The sequence below is a fragment of the Miniopterus schreibersii genome (genome assembly GCF_964146895.1).
Source record: "Miniopterus schreibersii genome assembly, chromosome: 9".
Lineage (NCBI taxonomy): Eukaryota > Metazoa > Chordata > Mammalia > Chiroptera > Miniopteridae > Miniopterus > Miniopterus schreibersii.
The window spans coordinates 70,044,710-70,060,712 of record NC_138118.1 but is presented as its reverse complement, the minus strand read 5'-3'; the positions used below and the strand labels follow the sequence as shown (position 1 = coordinate 70,060,712).

Here is a 16,003-nt window from a genome sequence, read left to right as displayed (position 1 = left end):
TACAAGGTTAGTGAAAGTCAAGGAGTTATTTTCAATTTTTAAAATAGTGTTACCAATGTAGATGTCTAATCCAAATGCTGGACTGAAATGCATTTCCAAAGAATTTCTCACTATATTATTGCTTTGTCACCCCTATTCTTGGCCGAGGCACTTACTTTAAAGCTGGGGGTAAAGGAGTCCGTCTACATACTCATACTTGTTGCCACGAAGTCCCTGACCACTCTATACCAGCTGTGTGACATCAGAAAACCTACTGAAACACAAAAGGGGCTTGATATTTGCATCTGGAAATGGGGAGCACTTAGCTCAACAACTGGTAAAGATGAAAAGAAATGAGCAACTAGCAAATATTAAGTCCTCAATGAGTGTTCTATATCACTATGTTATTATCATCATCATAAATATTTACTATGGTCCCATCTCATGTCTCAGAATGTAGCAACTCCTTTTTCAGTCTATGCATATGACAAGAATATTTAGAAGTCAGTGCTCTAAAATTAATTAGAATATTGATGATATGTTTGGTAAAATAACGAGAGAGAAATAAAATTCTGCACTTATTTATGTGTCCTACCCCGAATTATCTACCATTACTCCATGGTAAACTCAACCACTCTAAGAAAACTCCAGGCTGACAATTATTGACCAGTCCTCTGAAGAACACCTGCTCTATGAGCATGACAATAGGGCTCTATTCTCTGCTTTTAAGTTAAATGTGGTTTTTTTAAATTTTTGCCACAAGCAAGGGAAAAATCATACAAAGCTTTGGGTTCCTATTTGAAAGATGCCCAATCTAGAAGAGAACTGACAGTTTGACTTCTGCACTAAAAATAGACATGCTATCTAGTCAAGTTTCCGGTCACAGTTCTGTAGTAGTGGATTTTAATTTTGCTTCTCTTATTAAGTTAAACAAGTCTGAATCAAAGACAGGAGAGGAGAAAAAGATATATGTGATTTGAACTGTTTTTATATGCTCAACTGATTCAACTGATTTGACTGTGTAACAAATATTCTAGTTTTTAAACATTCCAGTTGGTACTGGGTCAAAATATTTTAGCAAAGGCTACGTTTATAAGCACAAAACATTTTGGTTAAATAGAGATACTTTGTAAGTCAATAAGAAAAAAAAGTAAGTAGTTAACAATAAAAACCACCAAAAATTTGACCAGATATTTATTTTCTAGCTTAGACAACTCACTCAAAACCCGTTTTTAGTTGGCATACTGACAACTTCAGTGAAACAGGATCATTCTGGATCAGAGTTTTCCCCTGAGGTGAACATCCCTGAAGAGCTGATATTTAAAGGTCTTTGTCTTTTGGAAATCATCATTATGAAAAATTAATTATGGCAGCTACAGACTATATAACACACAGGCTTGACAAGTTGTGACTTTTTAAATCACAACTTGTTTGCATCAAAGAAACCCAGATCAACAGCTCTATGCTACTCTCTTAGCCAGTTCTCCTTGTGTACCAAATGAGTCATTTATTATTTCATCAAAACCTTCTGAATTTAAGGGGTTTGTACTTCTTTTTTTATATTAAAAAGTCACATAAGGACTGTGATTCATTCACTCATTTAGTTTTTCAATAAAAAGGCATAATTTCAAGAACTACTAATATCTTCTACATTGGAAATGGCTACTCATTTTTTTAAACCCTTGGAGATGTTTTCCTCTTTAGATTTAAATAGAAGCATGAGATACATATTGTCTCTTGCCCACTATATACAAACTATTTAAATATTCTTATATAACTAATCACTTTAATATTTAGAAGACTCTTAAAGAGGTGATCTGTAGAAAAAAATAGCCTATTCAGTACATAATTTAGAGATTATGGATAAAACAGAAGCATTGAACAATCTTTTGAAGTAACTGGAACACAGAGTATTTAGCAGGCATTCAGCAAAATTATTTGTTGGATGAAGAGAAGACATCTGACATTGTTATAAGCAAATGAATGGGTGTTCAGAGTTCTTCGTAAACCATATTCCTCGAGTGGCTAAGAGATAGTTAGGTTTCATATAGTTCCTTCAGACTAGGGGTTTCTAATGTTTCTCTTAGAGTCAAAATAACTTCTATTCTCTTCTCTGACTCATTCATTTATTCATTGATTCATTCAGCCCATATTAAATACCTCTTCTTTGCCATGATGAGTACTAGGCATCTGTGACTTGGGTTAGAGGGGAGAGGGCTTATGTTTCAGTGAAAGTTCATTGTGCTTTATTGCTCCTTAGTCTTTTGAATCATGAACAATAGAAGAGTAGCCATGTGGCATGAAAAAAAGGGCAAAGATCTTGGAGCCATAAACTGAGTTCACATCATGACCCTTCCAGTTAGTTGTTCTGTGGTTCATACAAACCACTTAAGAATTAGCCATAATGTCTATAAAATTTTTAATCTAAGACTTGGCATATAAGACCTCAATAAAAACAGCCATAATTATTTTGTAAAATAGTAACCTTAAAAATATATTTTAGTTGAACATAGGCGATATTTGATATTATTAAATATTTTGAAAACTCTTGTGAAAAATCTTAAGTATATCCTTCCATTATTTCAGGGATGAATGATTAACTGCATGGAATAAGTAACTAGTTATCAGAACTAACTTAGGCATCCCATTATATTTTTTAAATTATCTTTAAAGCTTATAACAAACATGAAAATACTGGGTTTGTCTGAAGTTTTCTTTTTGCCATAGACACAGTAGAAACCACAGGGCAATATATATGTAACAAATTTTGGCTGGAAAAATGAGCAACCGTCTTATATCCCACTATAAATGTAGTTTCCTAGAGAGAGGCGTCCCCTCCAAAGATACTCATCACAGTCCAGAAACAATTAAAAATTAGGAAAAAAGAAAATACACCATTTATTTTTCCCCACCTCCATATCCTGCACCCATACACAGATGCCAGAAAGATCTTCAGTTTCAATGCTGGGAAACAAAGGTTGTATTAAGAAAGATAAATAATATTACATCAAAACTGTTTGGGATTTTATGTTGTTAAAGCCCCAAATTAGAAAGGAACTTTCCTATTTAGATAGGCAATTCTTTGCCTGCAAAAGACTTTATGAAGTATTATCTGTATTCCTGCCACACAATCCCACCCTAAGGACCTTGCCCAACAGAGCAAGGCTACTTCATGACTCCATGCTTTTCAGTCTATTCTCCCTGCCTAGTATGAATCCCCCACTACTCCAATTCCTTCATCCCTTGAAAACTTTCACTCATCCTTGAAAGCACTAGTCAAACAATACTTGATGAAGTCTTTCCTGAAACCCTCTAAGAAGAGTTCATTTCACCCTCTCCAAGTCTAAGGACATCTGTTCTCTAGAACAAAAAGTATCACCTCTATTATGTTCCCTAAGAGCAAACCAGTTCTGAATTCCAAGTGCTGGTCACTGTGCCTGGCACATAACATATGTTCAATTAATGCTACTGAATAAATGACTTAATTTCTTGATTCTCCCGTAACAGGTTCACAAGTTTTTCTAGTCATACACACGAAATGGCAAACAGACATGGTACAGTTCAAAACTAACAGAATTATTATGGCTTAAATCTTGTTCTTATATAACTATGAATAAGCGACAATTTTACATTTCTGCAGCCTAGCTAAATAATGGTGCTTCTCCTCTAGTTAAGTTTAAGTATGGTGACTGTACTGGAAAGTTTAGAAAAGTTTGCTAATATGTGTGCACATTCCAGGCAAAGAGAAGGTGCCATTCTTGAGAACATTCAGTAACTTTGAGGAACACTAGATTCACTTAACATTTCAATAAAAAAAAATAATGTATACATACTATCTGTTTCCACATTATTTAATGAAATTGTTGTATGCAAGGGGGTTCTTTAAAAAAATCTCATCAACCAACCATTCACTTTGCATGTGAGAACAACGGGTACAAAAATCTAAATTATCTTTCCCTGCTGTGGATGAATGATCCATTTCTATGCAAAGCTACAGTACCACTAATAGTACTATGATTAAAAACAACAAAGAATTCCATATTGCAGAGCAATGGATATGATCATAAGCTACAGTAAGGCTGAGAACTTTATGTCATGCAAGGTACTAGGATTACTTGGTAAATAGAAAAATTCATTGGTAACATTTCTGGATATATATCCTCAGGCAAAAAAAATAAAAAAATAAAAAAATAAACAAATGGGACTACATCAAACTAAAGAGGTTTTGCACAGCAAAGGAAACCATCAACAAAATGAAAGACAACTGAATGGGAGAAGATACTCACCAATAATAGAACTAGCTCTTGTACCTTTTTGGCTTACATATATTCCTTATTGGCTTTGTAGCAATCAATATTCAGGTCCCCAAACCACACAATTTTTGGAGCTTTGATGGAAAGCTCCTTTAGCCACTTTACCTTAGGTAGAAATTTACATTTCTGTTTTATGTTTGGTGTTGTTTCCACCGACATTTGTTTTCTAATTTGCCACTTTCATAGAAAGAAGTACCAACCTGAATGCTTCAAGGTACTCAGTATCTCCCATGGGGGGATCAAGGCCACCTGTCCAGGCAATATTTATATTGTACCCTTCTCCGAGGCCTGTTCCAACCTGGGAAGAGAAAAACCACACCACAGTGGGTAGAGGAGGGCACAAGGAAGAAAGCAAAAAGAGGGGAAAACAAACACATGTGAGCTCTTGAAATAAACATCAAACAACATGTCAAATCAGCCCACCCTTGCTTGACAACCAGTGCTCTGGGTTATGCACTTGTTCTGCACTGGTCCTTGCTCCCGTGGGACAATTCAGTAATCTCGTGTAATTTAAAACACCAGCAAAGGACAAGAAAATTATGGGTAATCATGCAATGCAATTACCTGAAAGATACAAATAAAAGTGGGGCTCTAAAGAAATAAACCGAACCTCATTTGGGGCTCCACTGCCAGGGAAAAAGTTCCCTTCATCATAGCGATGGAGTGAAATATACAGAATGCTGGGGTCAGCATAAAAGGCCTGCTGTGTGCCATTTCCATGGTGAACATCCTACAGGGAAAAGAAAACAGATGACAGCTACAGTCAGGTCTAACTCTATGTGGAGACAACTCTTCTGATTTTGAGTTCCCTGCCTTTCTCCCCCACCCTCCTCCTCATTTTCTGTCCTTTCCCTCTCCCCTTCAGCTTGCTTCCACACCACCCCCTTTACTTCCTGAACTTTCAGGCAAATTACCCTTTAATGCACTCATTTTTTAAACTGGCTTCTAAAAATCAGGAAACCACAGCGAACATGCCCTGGAGACTCCAGATGAGCAGTCACTGAGAAAGCCCAGTCCTTTGGTACAATTAGATATTTATACACCGGCCCTTTGTACTCTTTGCTTCAGTGATGGAATCTCGCATCCTGTTTTATGGAGGAATTTTATGACTTATTAACTGCCAACAGTTCATAACCCCTCAGGCTTAATTAACTAGCCTCATTGGCCTCTGAAGAAAGACTAATGTTTAAACTACAAACTAGTATTTTGCAGAAGGATCTATGGCTTACAGAGCATTTTTGCAATTCTTGACAGAACACTAAACATACGTGTATGCATTGATTTGCCAAGTCCCACCATTGAGGTCAAAGGCTTTGCAACCAGCTGAGTAAATTGGCTTTCTTGAAGCATTCAGTTCAGTTAGCAATCCCTCAGCAGTTAGAATCACTTCAAAAGAGATGCCAGATGCAAAAAGGACTTCATACTTTATTTTGGTAAAATCGTGACGGCAAGTCAAAGACACAGGAGCATGAGCTCATTAGCTATTAAATCATTTGGTCTAAAGCAAAAAGATGGCATGGGGCTTTATGCAATCTTGTCCAATCTGCCTAATTTTAATATTATATCAGGGCTCTCTCCCCAGCCTCCTTCCCTCCCTTTTTTTCTTTCCCTACACCACTCCCTCTTCCAAAAACAAAACAAAACAAAACAAAACAAAACAAAACAAAACAAACCCTTGTCATTTTAATGAATAAAAAAATTCCTCAGACACTTGTAAATGATAATGATTCAGAACTTCACAATTCTTTTTTCTAATTGTTTTATTATATAGATATATGCTGGAATTGTCAAAGAAATGGGAAAAATAAAGCTAATAGCATTTTAAAAAATGTTTTCACTGAAAGACCACAGTTAATATCCATCCTAATACCTTCTGAACAAAAATAAAATAGATGACACTAAAAGTGAACAATCTATATATTTGTATTCAACATAATATTATTGTTGTATATGCTTCAGGTTCTCTTATAAAACATTTTGGTCATGTGTAACTATATCCTTATACAGTACTTCAGTTTATAACAGTAAGAATCACACTATTTTCAACAATGATTCCTACAGTTTGGGGGTCAGGCACTACATTAAATGGCCTACTTAACAAATATATGATGTATATGGTATTATTCCTCTGGTGTTTTAAATTAGTAAATTAAAAATTTACTAAAAAAAAAAAACAAACTAAACAGACACAGAGTGTCAGTAATTTACTAAGGCTCTACAGAGAACACATTACAAGACTGTGTCTTCAATCCACTTCTTACTCCAAAGGCCAAACTCATAACCACTGTATTGCTAACTTATATTCATCGTCTCTTTGATCCTCTTAGCAAACCCGTGAAGTGAGATTGGTGATCATTATTGCTCCTTACTGAAATTCATATAACTTGTCTCCGTTTCAACCTTCAGCCCAGAGCTTCCTCACTAGACACAACCAAAGGCTCCCTTTGGCGGGTTTGGAAAGCCTGTGCTGAGCTTACTCTCCAGAGTGTAAACATATACTAGTCCTCTCTGCTTTTATATAGTACATGAATCCACAAACCAATTAGGGGATCATAAAATATTGGGGAAGATGTGGATCATTCCAGAAACTTATTCTGGCTCAAGGCATATGACCCAGGAAAACAAATAGCTTACTGAAAATATATCCATTCCTGGTATTTCTGAATGTTCAAAGGAAAGGAAGGGGGAGAGAGCAAATCTATTTTCCTACATGTAAACAAAAATGAAAAGTTTCAGCCACAATGTCTTTTGAGATTGCTACTGGATAGTCAGAGGATGAACAAAAAAAATACTTTGCAAAACAACAGCGAAGGAATGTTTGCATTTCTACTACATGACAGAATTTTTAGTCAGCATTGTAAGAAAAATGTTTCTCTGGGCCTAAATGCATCCATACTTTAAAAACCAAAAATATATTGCCTTGATCACTTTTGTTTCTTTAGTGATGTTGTGAAAGTTTATTTAAGAATGTCAAATAAAAGGTGATCATTTGTCTCTGATGTACAATCAATAGTTGTGGAAAATTGTGTTGGGTGCTTATAATTGAATAAATTTCTGAATAAGAAATATAGTCTTGTACACAGCACAATAAGGTTAAAATAGACATTTTTCACTGAAATACATGAACCCATTCTAAAATTACTCAGAGTCTGGCTCAGCAGTTGAGCATTGACCTAAGATCCAGGAGATCGCAGTTCGATGCCAGGTCAGGGCACATGCCCGATTTTGGGCTCAACCCCCATAGGGGGCATGCAGGAGGCAGCCAATCAATGACTCTCATCACTGATGTTTCTCTCTCTCTCCCTTCCTCTCTCTGAAATCAATAAAGATATATTTTTTAAAAATAATAAAAAATAAAAATACTTAGAGAATTATTCATTCCATATTCATATTCACAAAGTGTTTAGAGATAAAAGTAAGGACAAATATGCCTTTTGTTTTGGTCAATAACTTATAACCTTGAAAATATAATTTTTTTTCAGATTTCTTTGTTGTAAAATATTCATACAAAGTACTTAATGCTCAGGTATGATCTGAGGATTTTTCCCCCCATGGCAACCAAATGTACTAGACTAACATAAGAAACTCGCTGGTGGTTATGTGAAAGTACTATAATAATGAAATTAATTGAATCATTAAATACCTCAAAATAGACCTTGTGTAGAAGATTTTCTGGGAAATGCTGAAAATCATTTCAACATTTTACTGCTCAAATATACTGCTAACATTTATTCTATATAAGGATTTAGACCCAATATGTCTTTATTAAAACATTAAAATAGCTGTGATTAAATAATATATTCTACCAGCTAAAGTTATCACCTATAATTATTTAGTACTGGCACTTGTGACAATTCTTTGGTCAGATTTGGTGTTTGATAAAAACTGGAAATGCCCAAAATCTGACATCTGAAGTGACTTTTCTTTTATGAAGAAAGCCCAAAACATATTCTTTTCAACTGTAAGTCACATTCAATAAAAGCTACCTGAGTCATGCAGGCAAATCATACTTCTAAGAACAGGTACAACCCTGAATGCAGTGACCAGTATCTTGCAAGTTGAAAAGCAAGTGCACCTGCTCCCTCTCCTCACCAATCTGAATGTTTCTGGAATCTTCCCCAGAAGGAGAAATGGAATGAATGAGCCCCACAGGCCAACTAGAATCATTCCTGCCTCAGTTACTCAATGCCTCTGAGCTTGGCTGTGGCCCGCAAAGGAGGTGAATTAGAGCGCTGGCTGCTTGGCTGTGGCCCGTAAAGGAGGTGAATTAGAGCTCTGGCTATCTATTTACTAGGCGGGTAAAAATGCTGAAACTATCTACTGGACAATAGAGGAGCATTGCCTTCTGTTGGTCCACGAATTTGTGGAGCTAGGTCACACTGATTAGCAAAAGTTAGTGGCTTTGGATATTCAGGAACGAAGTTCTTTTGCCACTGAAGAACCTTCACTTCTCTTTTGCTAACTTGCAGGACAGACCTGTTAGCCAGGGAGAACGGATGTCTCAGAGCCACGTGGCACTTTAAAACTTCCTTCTCGGCAGCTGGAAGGAGCAGGGGAATTTCCTCAAAGTATCGCAGCTGCAGAATTTGGACAACTTGAAAGTCAGAATACACAGGCTGGTGGTGATCTCAGAGGCAACCCTTTGGACAGAACTTCCTATGTTTAGAAAATCTGAAACAAAAACTTCTCCTTTACTACAGCCTGCTGGGAAATCGGTATCCTTTACGATTGGATAATGGAACTAATTCATAATCAAAGGCCAGTAATCCTACAGGACACTCCTTGGAGCTACCAAGCAGCTTATTTTATAAATCACACAGAATTACCTCCAGCAGTCTTTTATTCTTATATTGATGTACAAAAAACAAAACTTTACAGACAAATCCTCCAAGGTGCAAAATAGCCATCTATCATAAGCTAGGCATTTCAGATTTCAAGTCTATTGCACAATTCATTACTTTAGAGTTTGGATGTCACAGATGTGTTTTCTTAGGGACCCAATGGTTATTGGTTATCTTCATAGAACCATAAAATGGTAGCACAGGAGGTTCCTTAGAAAGTAACAGTAAAAGATTCCCTTCTTCCCCCATAATTGTGACAAATTTAGAAAGCTTAGCAAATTTTTCACACAATCCTTGGTCTTCATCTGTTACCCTTTCTTCAAGTTTTTGGCTTATCTTTCTAAGAACTTACAGTACTAGAAACCTATTATTTTTTAACTTCCTCTCATAAATATGCAAACCAATAATTATTATTTAAAATGTAATTTTGTATGTACATGGGAAAATGGCTACTGATGTCCCCCTTTCTGTTAAGTTTTAAGAGCCTGCTGCTGTAGTATATCTAGGCCTTCAGCACATTTCTTTAATGGTGAACTATGACCTGCATTGAAACTTAAGCATGGCTGGAAAATAACATTGAAAGCTGGGTTTTAATATCTCAGCACCAAAGTGCTTACAGTAAGGCTACGATACTGTATATGGAAAACACCATTCCTACCAAGCACGAGAAATGGTTATCAGTCTTCCATTCCTTTTATCTTCATTTTACCTTAACTCAGTATTTCTTCCCATGGTTTTGTTTGTGCTCTCAACCCTTTGGTGCGCCTGCTTAACTGAATTGAAGGGTTGGACGGTGAGGCCACGACTTACCAATAAGATTTAATTATGAGTGCAGATATGAACAAGATTTAGACTATTAAGCCTTGCACTTCAAAAAAAACTTTTAACATATTTTGCCTTTAAATCTTTTATCACCTGCAAAAATTAATTAAGTGCAGATGTAGCAGGTTCGCTTTGGATGCCAGGGTTCATTTCCTGTCTATGCTTTGTCAGACAACCTATTACACCTCCTCGTGAACTAGAGGCAAACCGAAAACGGGGCTCATAAATCACCAGCCAGCTCTCCTGCGCCCTTTCCTGGGTTGGTCCTTTTGTATGGGGCAGATCTCCAGCTCATTATTCATGAATATACTATAGACAACATGCCAAGTGTCATCTGCATTTAAACAAACCATTTGTTAAAACAAATTATAACTCTATTGTGTAAGAATGCATCATGTTAAAATGCAAGACTAATCTAATGCCTCTGACTTTTAATCACTCGGGGTCCCTGCCGGGAGTCATCCCAAACTGGCAGGCATGATCTGAAATCTTTTCAGAAAGAATGACACGCTGACTTGTTTTAATAATACCACTGTTGCACAACAAGCAACATGATTGCTAACCAAGGGAAGTGGCCAATTGGTTACCAAAGCAACAGCATTCTTTCCAGCACATCTGACTGCTTCAAGTCCATATTCTGTAGGGAAAAGTAAACTCAGGTTCTGTTGGGTTATTTTAACTGTGGAAGTATCAATTCATTTAAGGATCATAAAAGTTGCCCTGATCTGCGCCTTCTTCTCATTAAATTGCAGTTAACACCATGAAAGTGAAACGTGAATGTTTATGGTTTTAGAACTGCAATCCTGAATTTAATGAGTTTCCACATTCAAAGGAAACGCACCCTTCAGTTGTTTGCAAGTGCTCAAAGCAGGACAACCTAACAGAGAAATACAAATGCACTCTCTTTTATCTAGAGTCACTGAAAATGCAGCTCTGGCCAGGAATACATACCAGATCTACAATCAATATCTTGCTTATATTTAGTTGGTCTCTCAAGTATTTGGCGGTAATTGCAACTGAATTAAAAAAGCAGAACCCCCTGCGGAATAGAGAAGAACAGAGAAATAAGAAAGCAAATCAGCCGGGAAAACCATTATAAATAATGTTCAGAGCATTTTAAAAAATGCTATATGATCTCTGAAGCCATAAATCTGCTTCTGGGAGTACCTCGCAAGATTTTTCATTCCATCTGCTAACAATTAGAGGCTTCAGAGACATGCACGGGGCAGGTGACTGCCAGGAACCGTGGCGCTTGGAGATGGGCAACAGTCCCTGGTACTTACATGGCTGTGGATTCTTCAGCGTGATGGCCTGGGGGCCTCACAACAGCAAATCCATTCTGTAAGAACAAGATACGTTTCCAATGATCAGATAGGGGAGGAGTGCTTGGACCTCCATGCACTATAGACCATCAGGCAGACACAAAAAGACTGACGTCTATGGAGGCTTCAGAGTTTGTTTTCTTGCCCCATTATTGTTTCATAAAATGAACAGAAACAATATAAATGATCACGTTTTCTCAGATTGTACCTCAAAAAGAAGGCTCCCACAGAGCCAAGGACTTGGGGGTTGTACCTGGCTGGCAAATGTGCATGTCAGCTGTTACACTAGCATTACACATTTTCAACAACGACTTCTTATTTTATGACACCAGCATCCTACAGAAAGGGAAGCAAGTCACTCTTGGTGCAAGTTTGGGTCAAAGTTCAGAAAAACCAGGGAAGATCCACAGTGAAAATGCTTGAGCTGGATTCCCTCAATGGTTCTTTCCACTCCAGTGTCAGTGACATGATAAATTTACACTCACACACTCACATACACACAAAAGAAACCCCAGAAAGGTGAAAAAGAACAATGGAAAACCCATATTTCCTCCAGTCTATAAATTTAGCTTGGAAGACTGCCAAGACTTGCAACTTTATTGGATTCCCTAAGTCAATTTCTAGCCCACGTTCTGGAATTTTATAAAGAATTCCAGGGCTGAGTAGCAATCAGATCTATCCCTGATCAAGGAATGCCTTAACCTCCAGATTAAGGCGTTGGAATGCATGGCGGGAAGCTGAGGTAACTCCAGCATGAAGGCAGGGGTCTATAAATCCTTGCAGAGCCAGCATGCTCAGAAAAGTTGGGTTGCTAGACATAAAAAAAAATCATTTATCAGATGGTTCACACCACCTTTCACTTAACTATGATTCAAGTAACATGCTCAAAATACAATGTTTCTTTGACACAGATCCTAAAACTTTGGAAATAATTTATTACACCCAGGGGTATTTTTTCCAAATCTTACTACAAACACAAACAAAATATCAGGAAAAGTAATCTATTCCCTAGGGCTTTAAGTATATATACATTTTTCTAGAATATTATGGTAATTAACACACAGTGGGTTAATTCCTTATGTATTTTGATAAGCACATGAATAATGATTAACTCAGAAGCAAATTAGAAATCAAATAACACAAAATCAATATAAATCTATGAATGGTGATAAATATATCCCCTACTCTTATTATTAAGGTACTTACTATCTCTCTGATAAATATAAGAAAGAAACTAAAGGACTTCTGAAAAAGGAGAATTCAGTAAAGATTCAGATAGGTGCAATATATGTTATTAGGAAAACAACAGTTAGGCTGAAAATAACAACAAATATAATATTAGCATGTAACAATCTTATAATTAGGTTAACATTAATAATGATTTTTTACTATTCAATCTAAAATACGATGTTTTATGGGTAAAGGGCATGGCTAGACAATACAAAGAAAAAATATCTAGTGATCCATAACTATAAGAAAAAATATTCAACTTATATTAGTAATCAAATAAAAGCAGATGAAAAGCCCAATGGAAAGACATTTTTCCAACAAGGAAACTGGAATTTAAAAAAATACACTAAGCTGACAATGGAGTTGTGCCTTACAGACTCATAAATGCTGCTTGTAGGAGGATAATTTATTATTGTCTTTCTGGAAAATAATCTACCTCTATGTATCTAGAGCCTTTAAAAATATTTACATACTTTTTGGATATAAATAATATAAGAATGGGTAATCTACTTAAAAAATTTTTGCCTTAAAGGTGTTATTAACTGTGTAGACAAGTATTTATGCAAAATATAATGTTTTATTTACAATAGGAAAAATGGGGATTATCTAAGTTAACTAATAATAGGAAAATGTTTACATGAATTATGGTACATCTATACCACAGAAAATTAGACAGTCATTAAAATATTATTATAAATATTTAGTGGAAAAGAAATGCTCATCAATTTTACAAGTATTACTGTTAAAAATAATATGTAAAGTATGATATATCTAAGTGAGGGTCTTATGTGGGCTATTTTTAATTGATAATTTCATGTCTTTCCCAAATGGTTTTACAACAAACATTATTTCATAGTGAAAAAACCGTAAGACAGAGAAAGTGGAGCGGTAGATTTTAATGGGTCTTAGAGAAAGCGTTGTGCTCAAAAAGGCAGCAAAACAATTTACAGGGCATTCTGGGCAGGAGGAAAAGCATGAACAATGGCTCAGAAGAAAGGATTTTGGAAAACACTATGTACAGGAAATCATTCTAAATAGAGATCATGTTAAGAAACATGGAAATGAAATCACACAGGTAATTAGCTAGGTTATAGAGTACAAACAGCTCAATAGAATCTGAATTCCATCTTCTTTTTTTCTCTTATAGACAAATTCCTTGAACAAAGAAAGGGTCTGCCTTTCACTATAATCCCCCTCAGTAACCTCTACCATTCTGCTAATCTGCTTCATTTGGGGTTGAAAAGTGTCTTCTTCTTGCTAATAACAAGCCTCTTCTCAGTCACCATGATCCACCCAAACCTTCCATTGGGCTCTCAGAAACGGCCAGCTCCCCTCCCTGCCTTTTCCATGTGTTTTCTGAAAGTCCCCTTTCTTTAGCTGAAACCCGGCAAGGCTGCTTTTCCCATAATCTGCCTGCTCAAGTGGTAGCTGCCTCTTCTCTCACACATCACGGCCTGCCTGCAGAAGACGCAGCTGTGTCCTTGTTCTTGCTGCTGCTCCGAGAGCATAAATCCCACCGCTCCCACCCACTTCCGTACTAGTCTCTGGTGAAAGAGGGTTAGATCACCCAGGAAGAGAAGAGAGAGCCCAGAAAGGTGAGACTGAGCCCTGGGCCGGCCGCTCCCCTCCTCTCTGGTTACCCACAGGAGGCATTAGTCTTCCCAATACCTACCCCACCACCTGCAGTTAGGGCCTCACTCTCTCCGACTTGTCCACTATCATTTATGTTTTTCTCACTAACATATTCGATTCATATTAAAATTCCCAATTACATATATATATGTATTATTAAGATTTAAATAGGCTCAAGTTTCTGCCATCTCAAAAATAAAATTGTTAACCAGAATACAAACATATACATGTATTTACAAAAAAATTATATATATATAGATATATAGATATAAATATTCACCTTTAGTTCCACTGATCCCTTCAACTACCATACTTTAAATTCACAATGATAAGCCTCAAGTAGGCTCCTCCTCACACTCTATTCCCTAGTCAATTAACTCTCCAAGTCTTTCAGGAGAGAATTCCTACCTTCTCTTTTTTCAAATCTTCACTAACCCCTGCTCACTCTGTCCCTTGCTGATGACTTTAGCTTCTTACTCCACTTAGAAAATAGAAGCAATTGGAATAAAATGTCCTCTTCTTTCCATAATGAAATCTGGACATCTTTCCCCACCATTTCCTGATCCCGTGTAACAGCTATTCATTCCCCCTGTGTATTTAATTGCATCCCTTCTGACCTAGTCAAGGACATCTCATCTGCAGATTTCCCCTCTCTCTCTGGTATCATCAGTTTTTTCCTATATTGGATTGTTGCCACCAGAGTAAAAAAATTAAGTACCTCCTCTTAATAAAAACAAATCAAAATAACAAATAACAGTATCATACAGGGTGGCCCAAAAGTACGTTTACAGTTGTACCTATAAAAATAATACAATAATTAATAAATATACAAGAATAAACTGTGTTTCATGTACTCATAACTATAAACCTACTTTTGCCCACCTCTGTATTATAATGATATAATGTAATATATAATACATAAAAGTCACATTTGCAAATAACAGTGTGATAAATAATAAGCTCTAATATTTTTCTACTCCTTTAATCCTAACAACATCTGAGGGCACATAACATTATCTTCATTTCATAAATGAAAAATCCAGTCATAGCAAGATTAAACAACTTGCTTAAGGTTTATAACTAGCAAGTGACAGTGCTGGGATTCTATCCCAGACAGTCTGGCACCCGTAAACAGGTGCATTTAATAAAAACATGCATTTAAGACTGGCCACACTGCACAACCTGGCCTCTGCCCACCTCTTAAGCTTCACCTTATACCACCATCCACTCTGTTTTCTCCATTGCAGCCACACTGGCCTTTGCACATGCTCCTACTCCCTCCGTTTACCTGGATTAGCCCTCCTTATCTGCCCATTTCAGTTCCAACATCACTTCCACAGGGAAACCATTCCTGAGCCTAGGCAGGTCCCAATCAGTTACCTCTGTTTACCCTCTTAAAGATCTGCCAACCCTTGTTTCTGAAAATGTTGATTGATTTATTAGATTTATCATTTTGATTATTGTGATTTATGATTAATGTCCACACCCTTACTCCCCACAGCAGATCCTCACTTTATGACCTGGTTTACCATTTTATCATCTATATTTACAGAGTGCCTGGCACACAGCTAGAGATTGGTAAAGAACAAAATAAATTTGTAAGTAGGTACTACTCAGGCTCTTACTCTTGTGGCCATTCCTTTGCTCTGACCTTTCCTGCCTTCTTTCTCTCAAAGGTCCTAGCTTTTGCAAGCCTGCTTTTTGTGGGAGGTTTCCTATTAGACTTGGTAGCATCTTATTTCTTAGAAAGACAAAGAACACTCTATTGCTTACAGTTAATGGAGTTTGATTCAATGAACTATTGTGACAAGTGCTTTAAAGTAAGATTATTATTATTCTTGTTCTTACAGAAATATCTGATTTT

The 16,003-nt window shown here is 36.6% G+C and overlaps 1 protein-coding gene across 1 annotated transcript in view; it reads right to left on the bottom strand.

Moving 5' to 3' along the window:
• The window catches only part of HDAC9 (histone deacetylase 9), a 696,981-nt gene that overhangs the window by 100,471 nt on the left and 580,507 nt on the right, over positions 1-16,003 (bottom strand). Inside the window, exons 19-22 of the mRNA XM_081146569.1 lie at positions 11,239-11,294; positions 10,907-10,994; positions 4,903-5,022; positions 4,493-4,590 (exon numbers count right to left, since the gene is read on the bottom strand). Coding sequence (XP_081002695.1) covers positions 4,493-4,590; positions 4,903-5,022; positions 10,907-10,994; positions 11,239-11,294 — 362 coding nt within the window. The remainder of the gene's footprint in view (positions 1-4,492; positions 4,591-4,902; positions 5,023-10,906; positions 10,995-11,238; positions 11,295-16,003) is intronic.